The sequence below is a fragment of the Erpetoichthys calabaricus genome, chromosome 5 (genome assembly GCF_900747795.2).
Source record: "Erpetoichthys calabaricus chromosome 5, fErpCal1.3, whole genome shotgun sequence".
In the NCBI taxonomy this organism is placed as follows: Eukaryota; Metazoa; Chordata; class Cladistia; order Polypteriformes; family Polypteridae; genus Erpetoichthys; species Erpetoichthys calabaricus.
In genome coordinates this window covers 80,978,700-80,994,980 of record NC_041398.2, presented here as the reverse complement: position 1 = coordinate 80,994,980, position 16,281 = coordinate 80,978,700, and the positions used below count along the sequence as shown (strand labels likewise).

Below are 16,281 nucleotides of genomic sequence, written 5' to 3'. Positions count from 1 at the left end.
ATCCACCAAACATCAATGGCTTTGGGCTGTGAGAGGAAACTTACACTGTGGACCTTGAGCTTCGCAATTTAGTCCATTTGTATACTTGTGTATGGTTGAGATGACAATAAAGTTCGCTTTGACTTTGAAACCCATACAGACACAGGGAGAACACGCAACCTCTACATAGGGAGAATCCAGGATGTGAACCTGGGTGTCCTTACTGCGAGGGACCATTGCTACCACTGTGCCACCAGTTAAGGTACTTCCTGTTAAAAAGAAAACTCCACTGAAACGGAGGCTACATCTGCTCTATGGTTTCAGCAAGTTAATGTGCCTTAGTGTCTCTCAACAGCTCCATTTAGACTTGCCAAGGGGCTCATTCACCAAGAGTTTACTTTGGGCTGTTCCAGCTATGCTGGAGGCTCCGCTACAGACCAACACACAACAACCACTGTGCCCTTAAGAATACTCTACTGTAGATGTCCTAGTGTTTAGCAAGAAGATAAAATGTTAACAGGAAAGACAGAACAAGCCCTGGAAGCTCACAAAGTCAAAGGACTAGAGCAGCTCAGGTAGTTGACTGAACAAGCTGCAGACACAAAGGACAGAGCTGGGCCTTCAAGAGACACAAGATGGTAAGGAGTTCAGATTGTCCACAGCCTCTTGAGGACAAAGACATCTTAAAGACTGGAGGAGAGTGAAGGATCACAGAAACACGGTGAGCTGTAGACCAGAACAGCAACTGTAGACAGGAACTTGAAGAAAAGACAAAGGATAGAAAGGGGAATAGTGGGGTGATAATGACCAACAAAATATTTGAGCGGCAGAGACACCAACATTGGGTAGCAGTTGGGGGCCCAGCGTTGAGATACCCAGTTAAACAACAAGATAGAAAGGAAGATGTGGAGAAGCAGCATCAGGGATGTCCTGTTCAGTGGCTGACTGTGGGAAAGGTGACATCAGCAACTACATCTATAGAGGGACAGACCAACATCCAGGTAAAAGCAGCTGGACGTTCACAGGTTAAAGGCACCACGAGGAAATAGCAGGAAGATCTTCAGACAATCTGTAAAAAGGTGACAAGTCAGATTCAGTCCTGAAGCCCCCCTGTGGCTGCAAGTGTTTGTTCTCACCCGTTTCATAGAGCTGGTCTCTTCTCTTACATTGCATTCTGAAAAGCACAGCAGTGTTCGTTTTACATTAATAAGCCCTTTAGAAATATTTGTGCTTTTATTAGTTTTAAATGCCCATCTCCCTTTTGTCAGGTTTCTTTTTAGGTGTGTTCACATATAAATACAACAAGCACCTCCTGTGATAGCCATGTCTGTCTGTCCATCTGTCCCAAAGTAACTTGGCTCCCAGTGGACTGATATTTTTGAAATGTGCCCCACTTACTCTTGGTGGAGATTTGTCAAGACAGTTCAGTTTCCACTGAGATATCACAAACATTTGACATTTCAAAATCTCATTGAAAAGCACTGCTGACTTTGTCAACTCCTCTACCTTCATACAGAGAAACAATCTGTGGGACTTCAACTATCAACCAATTTACTGTTTAAATTTGATCTTGAGAGTGATTTGTTTATCGTTGTTTTTTCACTTGTTTTGACAGATACTCTGGAGATCCAAGCAGTCATGTTTGATAAGGCAATTACACCTTGGGATGGAGCAGGGCAGATGTGCACAGTTTGGTCTGACCGAGTGTGACCATACAAGAAGGCAGGACATGTTAGACATGTACTTAATTACTCAATGCCACTGTTTATTTATTCATCACCATACAAGGTACGTAAGATCTGTTACTGTGCCGGAATGCAGAGGGAGGTCTTGTTATACGCTAACTGCCTCAGACCCATCATGCACTTGGCAGCTTTGTGACCTGTTATACAAACCTCAAGCACAGCAGCTCATTCTGCTGCTCCCTGAAATCGAAGCATGTTAAGTTACAAGATGTTCATGTCCATAAAAGTTGAAAACAAATAAATAAAGGTAACAACCTCTGTAGAAATGTATGATGGCTCCTAGATGGCTTGGTGACACTTATGTTACAGTGACTAGACATGTACTCCGCATTTCCACTACAAGAAAAACAAACTGATGGCTACGTTACCTAAAGATTATCATGATTCAGTATTTCAATGCCACTGTAAGTTATCAGCTAAACACCACAATAATCCACAATCTATCATGTTTGGACAAGGCAACAATTTTAACTTGAGACTTCAGCAAAGATTTAAATTCTTTGAAAAATCTTATGTTTAAGGAATTTCAAGTACAACTAGCCTCAGACCTGTCACACCAACAGCAGCACATGGATCTTCTCAGCACTTGAGTTGGAATCTGCCATCAATGAAAGCCATGTCAGCCACATCATATTGGAAAATGCTATTAAAAATAAGCCAGCACGCATACATTTTAATACCACTTATCTTTGAATATAACTCACTGTTACAAAAAATGTAAAACAAAACTATGATAATGAATTTATTAACGAAGTGACTAGAGGATTTTCAAAACACTCCAACTTTCAAACGCAGTCTCCAAGCACACGTGAAGGTTACACCCTGTGGACAGTTTCTTTCTTGTTTTTGTTAGTTTCCCCTGAATAGAATCCTAATAATGACAAATAACAACGAGGAGAGCAGCCACCCAGGCCAAACGCCTGTAACTGCTTCAGTGTCAGACCACTCATTAATACTCATTATTAAATAATGGATTAAATAACCAGAACAAATCACAATGAGGAGGAAAATCTTAACAGCCATTAAAATACTAAATTACTCCCAAGTAACATACATAATGGTTAAAATAAAATTTTTAATTAAATAAATGCAGTAAAACTATGTTTTTGAATTTCTACACTCACCCCAAAATGTGCTTTATTAGGCAGCCACATGGTAACACCACACCCCCCCAGTACCACTGCATTAGAAGTCACTGGAGAAAGAATGGAGGGGGAGTAGAAGTCAGTCCTGATCCGTGAGGAAAGCCAATGGAGTGTTCTAGACGAGAGGACAAGTTAGGCCATTAACCATCCAAGCGGTAGTGAAAGGAGTTGGACTTGAACCTAAACAACACAGAAGCTGTGATTTTCAATGTAAAGAGAGACAAAATGACCAGAGCATGTATAAATGTATCAAAAGTTAAAGCAATATCAGAAAGGATAAAAAAAAAAAAAAGGGTGAAGCAACAAGAAAAGACAACGTGTACCAGAAGAATAACTTCTGTGAAGGTAATCAGAGGGTAGAGGATCTGGCAGACCAATACAAAAGTAATCATCAGGAGCAGGAAGCTTATAGGTCACCACTGTCAAATGAGCAGATATGCATGTGCTAATCGACACGCCATTCCATGGCACCATGATTTGGGAGTGTAGCCTTGAAACGCAGAAAAAATTTAAGAACATGTTTAATATATATACAAACATATATGCTCACATTTCTTTTTGCAAAATTGTGAAAATCTCAGCATTGAACACAAGATATGTGGTCTCTGAAATTCACCAAGCAGTTGCCTACATACAATGGCATCAAACACAAGGGCGTCTGAGGCAGTCCAAGGACAAAATGAATGATGGAGCAGGCGTGCCAGATAGAGAAAGGACAAAGGATTCTGTTGTGAAGACTGAATTATTGAACCAAATAAAAGCAGGACAGCAATGCATGAGGACTAAGGAGTTTGACTTCAAAACGTAGCTAGCACACTTCCAAAGTTACATTTCAGTCCAAATTATGGACACAGTGGCAAGTTCACTTTCTCATTGAACGCTTCATTTGAAAATCTGAAAAAACTCAAAAATCATGAAGTGTTTAAATATTTAAAAAATATTCTAAAAGATTAATTAAAAAAAGTAAAAAGGATGACCATTACACCCTTAAAATGTTGGACGTTCTCAAATGAGTAGTATTTCTCCCTGAAGGAGAACAGAAAGAGAAATAAACAGAATAACAACAACCAACACATGAACATCCACACTCTTCCACCACCACTGTTACATAGAAGGAGGGCGAGAATCACTACATACTGTACCTCGACTTAAGTGGCCTGGGTGCAAAAAGACGGCTCCAATAAACCACCAGTTCATTACTTTTGAAAACAGTTTATTGCATTGTATATTTGGTACCTCATGAATGATGACGAGGGTATCAACTTTACAACTGAAAGAGAAGCTGGTCTGGCTGTGAATGAAAAATAAATTGCAGGCACCCCTTGGAGAAAATGTACAAAGTCTGGCTTTTCTTGAAACTGTTGATTGAGAAATAATTCTCTTGAAAAAACACCATGGTGTTAAATATTACAAAAAGAAAACAATCTTACACTGTGGAAAAGATCCAGAGGTATCAAGATTTTAATGCAGCACATTACCTCTGCACACACGTGGGGAGTACAGTTTGTAAAGTAGAAATTCTACTTGTCTTTATGTTATCGTTTTTTTTCCCCAAAACTTTGCAAGAAAAAGGAAGTTTTCCTCCTGAGCAGTTTTGAAGGGGAAAGCTTTAGAAAATCCAGTATGGGCCATATTTAGTGCTTTACCAACGGTGTCAACTGCCTTAGACAGAGAGGGAGCGCCTCTTGTTCTTAAATGAAGACAAAGAAAAACAATGAGAGCTAGAGAGGAACATTTTGGAAGATGTAGCATCTGCGTACTTCGGACACCTAAGAGACAGATGCTCTGAACCACTGATTCTCACATCGCGCTCCGGGCAGTGATCAGGTCGGCTGCCTAGAGCGTAAATGTCTTTTTGCTTCCTGCGAGGTTCCTGCAGCACGTCTGTCTATTCAATGGGTATAACCGAAGCTCTGGTGCTTTACCTGATTGTGCACAACCCTACTGGTGCTAGAGCAGCGTCGCTGCTGTCCCACAGAAACTGCAACTGGAAATCAAACATTGGTGATGCACTGGTAGCACACACCTAACCCCTGTTATTTGTAACAGACCTTTTTTTTTTAGTTTTTATTTTGTATAAATTAGTTTAAAAACATGGGAAATTCATACTAGAACAACGCCAATATCTTTTCTTTTAAATATAACCAGTAATACCTTTTAAGAATATCCTGTTGTGTGCAAATGGTTCCAGAGAATTTACTTTGTTTTTGTGGAATTTATTATTTTTTTTTCTTTAGAAGTAGTCAGCAGGATTAAAAAATGTAAAATGGCCTTTTTTTTTTTTTTTAAACGTTATCCCAAATTCAATTATATCATTCAGTTCTTTGCGCGATATAAACTTCAAACGCTGTACTGCAGGTGCATGACAAAAATCTGTCGTGGTCAAAAAAGTGATTGGCTCCTCAGTTTTAGTCAGGCTCACATGTCATTGGCCAGCTCCTCTGGCTCAGTTGAGGCATCCCCATTCACTGTAATCTTCATATTCTCCTCATAGCCAGGCGGCATGAAGGCCAGTGTATAGGGGTAAATCTTGTGACAGTCTGCTCTGTAAAGCTCTGCCCTTTCCTTATCATCTCCAAGGCTTCCAGTGTGTAGAGCTTCTAGCACCTCTGTACAGATCTGATGAAGAAATAAAAGGATTTACTGAAAGTATTATGGACAACGTTGTTTACTTCCCCGCAGTAACTACTCATCATGTGAACACACACACTCCATATTTGATAGATTATTAAACCATTTATTTTGAACAAAAGAAAGATCAGACTAATGACCAAACAGTCCAAAAAGGAACTTGCTAAATGACCATGCAGCATAAGCAACTGGGAAAACAACTAAGTTAACAGTTTTATATAATGTGGAAAACAAAGAACAGCATGGTGGAAATCCATCCGTAGGATGAAGACGTGTGTGGGAAACACTGCAAACTGTACAACATTCAAAAATGAAAGGACTGCTAATGGCTTTGGAGAATTCTGAGGGGGTTAAAGGAGTAACACTGAAAGGAAACAAGCCAGCAGGGTAACCACGACTTTGGTTCTTAAGGAATATAAAAAGAAGCAGTTGAACTTGAAATTCCAGCATGGGAAATTAAAAAAGCCAGTCTGTTATGTCACATCCTAATTGATTTATATGTGTCACTGTACATGTACGACAATATGCATGTACTGTAAATTATGATGGGTGCTTAGCAAATAAAATACAATACTGCATATCATGCCATGATGTTTGGTTTTTTCTTTCTTTTTTTTTTTTTTTAAAGTATCCATCCATCCATCCATTGTCTCCCGCTTATCCGAGGTCGGGTCGCGGGGGCAGCAGCTTGAGCAGAGATGCCCAGACTTCCCTCTCCCCGGCCACTTCTTCTAGCTCTTCCAGGAGAATCCCAAGGCGTTCTCAGGCCAGTCAAGAAACATAGTCCCTCCAACGTGTCCCGTGTCTTCCCCGGGGCCTCCTCCCGGTTAGACGTGCCCGGAACACCTCACCAGGGAGGCGTCCTGATCAGATGCCCGAGCCACCTCATCTGACTCCTCTCGATGCGGAGGAGCAGCGGCTCTACTCTGAGCCCCTCCCGGATGACTGAGCTTCTCACCCTATCTTTAAGGGAAAGCCCAGACACCCTGCGGAGGAAACTCATTTCAGCCGCTTGTATTTGCGATCTCGTTCTTTCGGTCACTACCCATAGTTCATGACCATAGGTGAGGGTAGGAACATAGATCGACTGGTAAATTGAGAGCTTCGCCTTGAAGCTCAGCTCCTTTTTCACCACGACAGACCGATGCAGCGCCCGCATTACTGCGGATGCCGCACCGATCCGCCTGTCGATCTCACGCTCCATTCTTCCCTCACTCGTGAACAAGACCCCGAGATACTTGAACTCCTCCACTTGGGGCAGGATCTCGCTACCAACCCTGAGAGGGCACTCCACCCTTTTCCGGCTGAGGACCATGATCTCGAATTTGGCGGTGCTGATTCTCATCCCAGCCGCTTCACACTCGGCTGCGAACCGATCCAGAGAGAGCTGAAGATCACGGCCTGATGAAGCAAACAGGACAACATCATCTGCAAAAAGCAGTGACCCAATCCTGAGTCCACCAAACCGGACCCCCTCAACGCCCTGGCTGTGCCTAGAAATTCTGTCCATAAAAGTTATGAACAGAATCGGTGACAAAGGGCAGCCCTGGCAGAGTCCAACTCTCACTGGAAACGGGTTCGACTTACTGCCGGCAATGCGGACCAGGTTCTGGCAACGATCGTACAGGGACCGAACAGCCCTTATCAGGGGGGCCGGTACCCCATACTCTCGGAGTACCCCCCACAGGATTCCCCGAGGGACACGGTCGAATGCCTTTTCCAAGTCCACAAAACACATGTAGACTGGTTGGGCAAACTCCCATGCACCCTCCAGGACCCTGCTAAGGGTATAGAGCTGGTCCACTGTTTTTAAAGTAGTCCACAGAAGAAATGTTTTTGGTAGGTAAAAAAAAAAATAGTAAATTTATTGAAGAACCACGAACATTTAAAGCAAGAAATTAGCTGTATAACTTTGGAAGTATGTGTGGTGTGCTAGTACTACTGCATGAATCTTGCCTTACAGAAGACGCATACACATCTTAAAGGTGATAGAACAGATTTGCGAGTCCCCCCACAATACACAGAATAAATGGTCTATAAAAGGGGTCTTGGATTTAACTCTTTCAGGGTGGATGTCAACTTTTGTCAAAATTCAGAGATAGAGGACAGTAATTAGCCATAAATTGCGACAAAACTCACCGTTACATTTTAGGTTGACTCTCTTTGATAGAAGGAACGTTAGCTTTATTGATTTTGACCACTGGTGCTGCCAGAGATGCTGAACAGCTGCCAACAGCAGGCATTGCTTGCAGCGACAGACATTTTATGTTGATTTATGGGTGAAACCATTGCTTTTTGTACTTTTCAGAAAGCAGAGTTTTTTGGAAAAAATAAATTCTCAGCCTTCAATGAGTTAAGAATGAGCACAATTCTGAATTCCTGTTTCTCACCTGAATGCTTCTATTGTTGAGGGATTCATCAAGAGCTGTGGCAAGTTCTACAGCCTTCTTCTGAGTAGAGCTATCTAAGTAGTACATCATCTTAGCAGCTTGGGGGGAAATGGTGAAAAGGTACAGATCAGTTAACATTCTCAGACAGATAAAAAGAAACTAGTTTAGCACCTAGAAATTAAGGGTTCACAAACATTTTGGCAGCTAATACCAATAACAGAATTCTTTGTCAACAATAAACTGCTTGACAAAAAAAAAAAAAAAAAACTAACAGACTTTCAAAAACTGACATGAAAAGACGGCAAATTCCTGTCTAATACACAGTGTATATTTTAAAAATATTATTATTTACACTTTTTTCTAAAGTGATCAATGACTCATGTAAATCAAGGTCTGAATTTTGTTTTTTGTGAGAGGCAGTTTCCCATCCCGTACTTCAGAATGTCAATAAAAACAGTTGTTTGATTTTCAAGATATCTTAAGACATTTACTATCAATTACGTCACTAAAAACAGCACTGGCCTTAATGATCATAACTGTGTGTGTTACACATAAGCTGCACTTGAAACTAAGACACAGTTTGCAGTTACTTCTGTATTCAAATATATGCCATACATGGTTTTGCTGCGTTTGTAACATTTTTAGTACCAAATTAACACTTTTAACTGTGCCCCTTTCAGAGATGGTTCCTGGTTACATTTTTAGATACAGCCTCATGAGAAGGCTCTGCCTCATGCTTGAAATAAATACAGCATAAAGAGCAGCTCATTGAATGAGGAGACAAAAAAAACAGACGGTCACTTACTTTAAAAATTATGTTTTACATGCCACACAAGTAGAACTATCATGTAATTACTAGGCCTGGGAAAGTTAACATGTTCATTTTTGCAATTAATGTGTCGAGGCAATCGCGTCAGGCAGTACATACTTTGGTCAAGGAAGCTTTTTTTTTTTTTTAAACTAATATGAAACAAAAATACAAAAAATTAACTGTGTGCCTAAAGAATTACATACATATCCAGTACTGTATTTATATACTACCTTTAAAAATGTTAATAAAATTTTATTTAAAGTTTCAAATTACAGTGCCATGCCACAGATCAGTATGTGGACCCGGTATTCATGTCCTTGATTTACACACACACAGGTGCAGGGGAGTGGGAAGAACAGGTGTTTACGGTAGTCCTAAAGAAAAGTTTTTTCCCCATTTCATGTTTCTGTAAGAATATCAAATCAGCGTTATATCACATATGTACAAAATACATTTTCTCTGACTGACATTAAAACCAAAATAAGTCTCTAGTACCTCTGTATTTAACTTGCCAGTCTGCCAGGTAGCTTACAGTGCTGACAGCCCTAATTTAATGACAAAATTCAACAAAATAATACTGTAATGTTTATCCCTACACATTACTCCAATTTACAGTATCTATTTGCAGTAGCTAATTATTGCAAAGAACACAACTATCCAAGCAATGCATGGTGCCAGTTTATAAGTGAGATAGCTGATGCAGAAAACTTTTTTTAGCATGCCAAGAGCAAAGGTATAGGTAGAACAGTATTTTCTAACCGTTTTTCTGTAGTGGCACGCATTTTGTAATCCAAAAAAATCTCAAAGCACACTATGATTTTACCAACCACAAAAGCATTAAATGTATACACTTGCTAAACTGTCTGAAGGGGTAAGACTATCACAGATGCAGGCAAAAAAACCAGCAGCTTGGAATCTGGAATTCGCAGACACAGCACAGTGAGCTTTGGATGCATTTTCCCAGCTGCTTAGTTCCTTTGCCCACTCATACAGGTGGCCCTATCTGGCATACCTGGATAGCTTGAAAAACACTTGTTTAGAGTATAATTGTAAAGTCGTTGATGGTGATGAACAACTGAATGTGGCACTTGCAAAGTTTTAACACAAATTTTAATGTATGCCCTCCTTTTAAGAGATGCTTATGATTTCAATTAAATTAGTCTTTAGCAGTGCATTCAAAGTCAACAGTTGTTTTGATTTTTTAATTTTACTTTGACACATCTGTGTCTCATATGCCAATTTGAGAATTCATACATTAAATTATGTGATTAATTACATAATTTTTTTTAATCGATTCCTAGCCATAGAAAATACAAATACAGTAGACCCCCGCCAAGTTGCAGTTCAGAGTTTGCAGCCTCAGTCATTCGTGGATTTTTCCTCAGAACCTATATAATAATTATTAGCAGAAACTGCAAATATCCTCCGCACTTTTTATGGCTTTTTTCATGGCAATACTGTACTGTAGAGAAAACCGGAAGCAACTGTAGAGGAAAATGTGGCTTGGGAGGTGAAAGTTGCCAATAGAATTTGAAACTACAACTCCCTGCAGTGGCTCTGATTGGTCTTCTGCTGAGGGTGCAGGAGCTGTTGGGGTCAAAGGATGTCAGCGCTGCATTTAAAAAGGGGGCCGGTGACCAAAAGCAAAAAAAAAGTTTTTGTAATTTGTGTTTCACGTTCCTGTCTGTCTGCCTTCTGTTGGGCTACCTGTACTTATTCGTTTTGTCCTGGATTGTTTCGTGGTTGGCGTCTGGATTGTCTGCCTGTGTACATAAGGACTGTAAGTGGATTCATGGCCATCCTGGAAAGAAAGGAGCGCTCCTGAACCCGTCCACCCATCTTCACCATTTCAGGAACTACCAGTAGGACTATCTTTACATTCCCATTCAACGTGTGGATCTCTAGACTATCTGTTTTCATCATTACATTTCATTCGTTGCCATTTTTCATGATTTACTCTGTGTGTTTTGTTTGTGCTTTGTTGTATTTAATGTGTAATCAACGTAAGGGGAACAGGGGTGGTATCGCTGTTTTCATTTATTTCATTTGTTTTCACTACATTCTTTATTTGCCATTTGATTACCAGTTTGCTTTGTTTTTGTCTCTGTGAGTGCGTGCGGGTCGGGCCAAGGCCGGGTGCGTCCCTGGAATCTCCACCATAAAAATAAATAAATCACCGTCTTCTCGATGGTGTAAATCTTAGCGGCACTGGACTGTTACAGCGTTATTCATTTCTCCTTGCTGCTGATTGACTGTGATGCATTCCCAGCTGAATGTTCTTGTGTTTTCCGTTTTGTTTCTCTTAACCATTAAACCGCCACAACCGGCTATATTCGTTTCCCAGTGCCATTTGCGAGCATGCAGAAGCTGATCAGTCAGTGCCATACATTAGTTGAGCAGCCAGCTCATGACCACTGCCGACCCCTGCAACACTGCAGCCTCACTGTCTCTGGGATTCAGACTGTGCAAAAGACTGGCCTGCAAGTATCAGCGTTTACCTCTGTGTGCTTGTGTGCAGCCAGTTCAAGCACAGTTGGCTCGGTGATTTACTGAATTTCATCCATGGTGTCAGTTGCACCTTTTACATATTGTTCCAGTAGGTTTTTCAATAGTTTTTACAGTTCATTAGCAGTGTGTAAAATGATCGGTGTTGCAGTAATTGTGATTTTTGCATGAAAAAAAATGTGCTCCATTAAAATTTCACTTTTTCTTTGTTAATTGTGACGTTTTCTTAAAGTGCAGCAAAAAAGTATTTGGCGTCCAGGGATGCATTAACCCCCAAGTATGTGGCAGTTTAAGGCTTAAAGCCCCAAGATGCCGCCGAAAGGCCCTGCACCTTCGCAGGCTTCTGGCAATGAAAATGTGCTTGCATAAATTATAGTACTGTACATACAGCGGTAACATCTGTATTTTACATCCTAGCACTGCGGGAGACATATCAGTACAGTACTGTACAGTATAGAGGTTTACCTTTACATTATTTTTTAGGTAATGTATTAAGCTGAGTTTGAAATTAAACTAAAGTGTTTTGGGGGCATATTTAGGGTTTAAACTATAAAAATAGGCATTTTTTTAACCACATCCAAAATTCACGGTTTTTCACAATTTGCGGGTGCACTAGGAATGTTAACCCCCGCAAATTTTGGGGGTGTACTGTACTTTCTTTTCTTTAATTGGGCAGTTTTACATCCCACTATCTCTTTTTATGACCACTTATCTCATCAGCACTAAGGGACAGTTCTGGCAGATATGAATACTGAGGACTAGTATCGATGGATCCGTACTAAATACATAATGAACTCATTATATACTGAATTCAAATTTTGAATGATCAAAGATAAAAAAATTTTAAAAAATGACCAAAATTAAATATATTTAAATTTGTGTCTGTGTCAATAAGAAAAGACTAGATTCACCAACTGTCAATCGTTTTATAATATCACAATTTAAAAACTGTGATCATGTACACTAACATCTAATGCTGACATTCCGAACTTGTATCCTTAAGCAAGTGGAGCAGTTCCCCTCACTGAATGCATTGTATTTAAGGGAATACTCCACTAAAAACAGGATATTGTTTTTATATATTACTTACCCCATGTAGTTTCGAGTGATGGCCAAGAAACATTTTTAATTTCATGTTTTTGTGGAGAACAAACACAATGTTTCTAAAATAATGGAAGCAAATACTGACCAACTCTGGACAACTGCAAACAACATCAAAAACTTCAATGAAAAAAATCTTGCCATTACTTGCGGTGCATAATCCCTATGTCAAGCCATTCAGTCATATAGACTAAAATAATGAATAAATAACTCTAGAATTTGAAAACAGGCCACCTACAGGAAGCCCTTTCACATTGGATTTCTCTTTTGAATACAAGACCCACCAGTCTTGTATTAAAAAGCGAAATCCCATGTGAAAGGGCTTCCCGTTTGTGAACTACTTTCACTTGTCAATTATTAACAATATTTTTGCAAAAAATCCATGCAGTTTGCGTGCTCTCAGGATAAGATCGAGTGACTTGACATGTGGATTATACAACATGAGTAATTTGAAATTTTTTTCAGGGATATTTTGGACAGTGTATGTGGTTGTCCTATGTTGGCCACCACTGGCTCCCATTCTATCAGAAACATTATGTCCATTCTCCACAAAAACCTGAGACGGAATTTCTTTTTCAACCGTCACTGTATATAATTTCTGGGTGGAGTATTCCTTTAAAATAGCATCTTCAAACCCCATTCCAACAACCTTCTTTATTAACTTATGATTATGTTTTAAATAAATGGAAGCAACCTTAATTACCTTTAAATAACAAGAAAGCAACAGCTATTTTTCTCGAGAATGTAATTGTAGCAAACGGTTGGTAAGTACTGATGTAGAGCAGCCTGTTATGCCGTTTTACTAAATTAACAGCTTCATGCTACATTTTGAGACACTTTCATGACGAAAGACAATGAGGCAGAAAGCTGCCAGGGTCCGACATACTGCTCCAGTGTATTAACATCAAACACCAAGCTGAAGCAGGCAGCAGAGCAAGAGAAACTGCCTGTACTAACACAAAAGGACCGTGGTGCTGACTGATCGCCATCTAATAATACAGGATCACTCCAAGTATACAGGAAGTGAAGCAGATAGTTGGCAAAATTTAGTCAATTTTCATTTCACTTCATGGGTCAACGTTCAATTCTTTGTACTTCTATATTTTTTACAGCTTTGTTTATATTCCATTGTATGCAGGTATGGCTACAGAAGCAAAGTACATTTACAGACTACCGTATATACTCGAGTATAAGCCGACCCGAATATAAGCCGAGGTACCTAATTTTACCTACAAAAACTGGAAAAACTTATTGACTCGAGTATAATTATGCCTAGGGTGGGAAATGCAGCAGCTACTGGTAAGTTTCAATAATCAAAATAAATACCAATAAAATTACCATACATTAATTTAAATCTTTAAAAACAAGCCCAGTGCATTCTTTAACTGCCTTCTCTGCCAGCCCTCTCTCTCACGGTGCACGCGCGTGTGTGTGCGTCTCTCTCTCAGCTTGCGAGTCTGTCTGTCTGTCTGTCTGTCTCACAGCGGGACCTGACTTGAATATAAGCCGAGGGTGACGTTTTTCAGCACATTTTGGGTGCTGAAAAACTCGGCTTTCGAGTATATACAGTAAGTGAGGTGGTACTAATTTAGCTCCAACAAAAAAAGAAATAAAGCTTCTAGATTCCTGCTGGCAGCTGGTTTGAGAAAAGGGAACATATTTTTGTACATGATGAATGCAATTTTAAAAAATGAATGTTTAGATGAACAGAATTATAGATAGATTGTTTACTGGATATTCATAATGTAACCTACAGTACTAAAGAAAGCAGAAAACCAGACAATTATGGTTGGATTACTAAGTAAGAAGAACTGAAGGCCTTTAAAAAAACATTTAAATTATTACTTAAAATTGTTACTTTTACCATCATGGTTTTGAATCATCTACACGACGTGTGCCATGAAATATACACAGATTTGACAGTTTTTCAAAAAATAAATAGGCAGGTGATATCCACCACAAAATTAATTGGTTTAACTCTACCATAAAAAAAAAACATTTGTGCATTTGTGTACTTGTAGATAGATAGATAGATACTTTATTAATCCCAAGGGGAAATTCACATACTCCAGCAGCATCAAATAAATCTGCACTATGTGGCCAATTCATTGTTAAATAAAAAAAGATGGAAGACAACGGTCAGTCAAATGCAGATTTCACAATAACAACATACAGGACAGCTCTGTTTATATTCTAATATCTTAATGTCACAATACCTGCTACTCTGTGCGGAACTGAATTTGAGTGCTTTTGAAGGAAGGCTTCATTGAAACTCTTAGCATTAGTTTCCCCAAACAATCGTTTTGTCTCTTGTTGCAAAACCGTGCGTACTGCTTCCGGTAAGTCTTTGCTTTCTGACACTGCAACATAAAGAGATAAACTTCAACAGAGTATTTCAGGCTTTTTGACAGAACAGATTCTGAGATTTTTATCATGTACCACTCAACTTAAATAATACAGTACTTACTCCCTTTAAAAAATCGGACTAAACATTGATGAAGCCAGGGGTGGTCGGGGTCAATAGCAGTTGCTCTCTTTACTGACTGTAGCATAAGAAGAAACTTTTCTAGAAAACAATATAAAAACCAGGTTTATTACATACACCTTTTTATGATCAGCTAGAAAGTTTATATTTAAAGATGAGTGACTAACACAAACACTTAAATGGCTCTGAAATTACAAAAAAATGTTCTAGAGTATAAAAGCACCTATTACAACATCTTTTCTGAAGAATCTGAATTGTCAATTTTAAATGCAACATACCTTTTCTAAAATAGATTTCAAACGCTAAGAGGTGAGTTTCAATTTTATTTTTAACTAGGTTTTTCAATGGCGTCAAGAACTTAATAGCTTCTTCCAGTGGATTCTCTACCTGGTTTAAAAAAAAAAAAAAAATAACAAAGAGCACAGACCTTAAGAAAATGCAATGAAACTAAATGAAAAGACCTTAAAGAAATGTAAAAATAAGGTGTAATTAACCAAAAGCATTTAGAAAACAGTTTACATATAAAATCAACACATAATAACTTCATAATAGAATTGAGGATGACCCCTATTAGAGATCAACACCTAATTATAAAATTGTATACCTTTCACTGACCTCTGTATGAGCAGGAAAAGAAATGTTTTTAAATTAAAGCTACCACTTTCTTTTTCATGACTGCATCAGGGGACATGCTCTGAAAAGGGCTAGTCCGCTCTTTCCTGTTAGAAGTTTTACTATTTAATTTCCTTTCCTTTGTTTTGCTACATTTAAACCATGATTCTAGCAAGAACCAAATTTTACTAAGAGATAAAATGTCTTTTTATTGCATTTACATTTTTTTTTATTTTATTCATGAGTACTTTAAGCACTTATTAATCTAAGGAGACATCATGTACTCCTTCTGTGGCAGGAAAACCTTCTGCTGTTTGCAGATGCCAATTTTTAAGTGTGTTCGCATATAATGTGTGAAGCACCTATTGAGATAGCCATGTCTGTCTGCATTGAAAAATTCAACCCCCCATGGACTAATCTTGTTGAAATGTGGCACACCTAGTCTTCAAGGAAATTTGTCAAGACAGTTCACTTTTTATTGAGATAACTCAAACAGGTCGCACTGTACACAGTTTTAAAATTTCAAAATCTTCCACTGGAAACCACTGGTGAATTTGCAAACTTGTGTATCTTAAAATAAAAAAAATGTTCTATGCAACATCAAGTATGAATTACTTTACTGTTCAATTTTCACTTCTCAGTGAATACACCAATTTCTCTATTTTGAACATTTTCCTCTTTTTCACCTCTACTGACAGTAAAACAGATCTCCAATACAAGCTCAAGAAGCACCAGCAGGCTACATGGATTGGAAGTCACTATCACAAGCTGTTTCAAAGCAAGCTGGCTGGTGGGCAGTCCTCTGTTGGCAAGTCCAGCTGGGTGTACGCAGAACACTGCATGCATCTCATTCCTCCACATGTGTTAAGTTGTAAGA

The 16,281-nt window shown here is 39.0% G+C and overlaps 2 protein-coding genes across 2 annotated transcripts in view; one reads left to right on the top strand and one right to left on the bottom strand.

The window, feature by feature from the left end:
* Window positions 1-3,185, top strand: part of ugl (ureidoglycolate lyase) — a 35,895-nt gene extending 32,710 nt beyond the window's left edge. Inside the window, exon 15 of the mRNA XM_028801698.2 lies at window positions 1,595-3,185. Within this exon, the coding sequence (XP_028657531.1) occupies window positions 1,595-1,625 (31 nt within the window). The 3' untranslated portion in view covers window positions 1,626-3,185. The remainder of the gene's footprint in view (window positions 1-1,594) is intronic.
* Window positions 3,186-4,065: 880 nt separating this feature from the next.
* LOC114651748 (N-alpha-acetyltransferase 15, NatA auxiliary subunit) overlaps window positions 4,066-16,281 on the bottom strand; it is a 122,616-nt gene continuing 110,400 nt past the window's right edge. The window contains exons 16-20 of the mRNA XM_028801696.2: window positions 15,071-15,179; window positions 14,775-14,873; window positions 14,524-14,667; window positions 7,891-7,988; window positions 4,066-5,488 (exon numbers count right to left, since the gene is read on the bottom strand). Coding sequence (XP_028657529.1) covers window positions 5,288-5,488; window positions 7,891-7,988; window positions 14,524-14,667; window positions 14,775-14,873; window positions 15,071-15,179 — 651 coding nt within the window. The 3' untranslated portion in view covers window positions 4,066-5,287. The remainder of the gene's footprint in view (window positions 5,489-7,890; window positions 7,989-14,523; window positions 14,668-14,774; window positions 14,874-15,070; window positions 15,180-16,281) is intronic.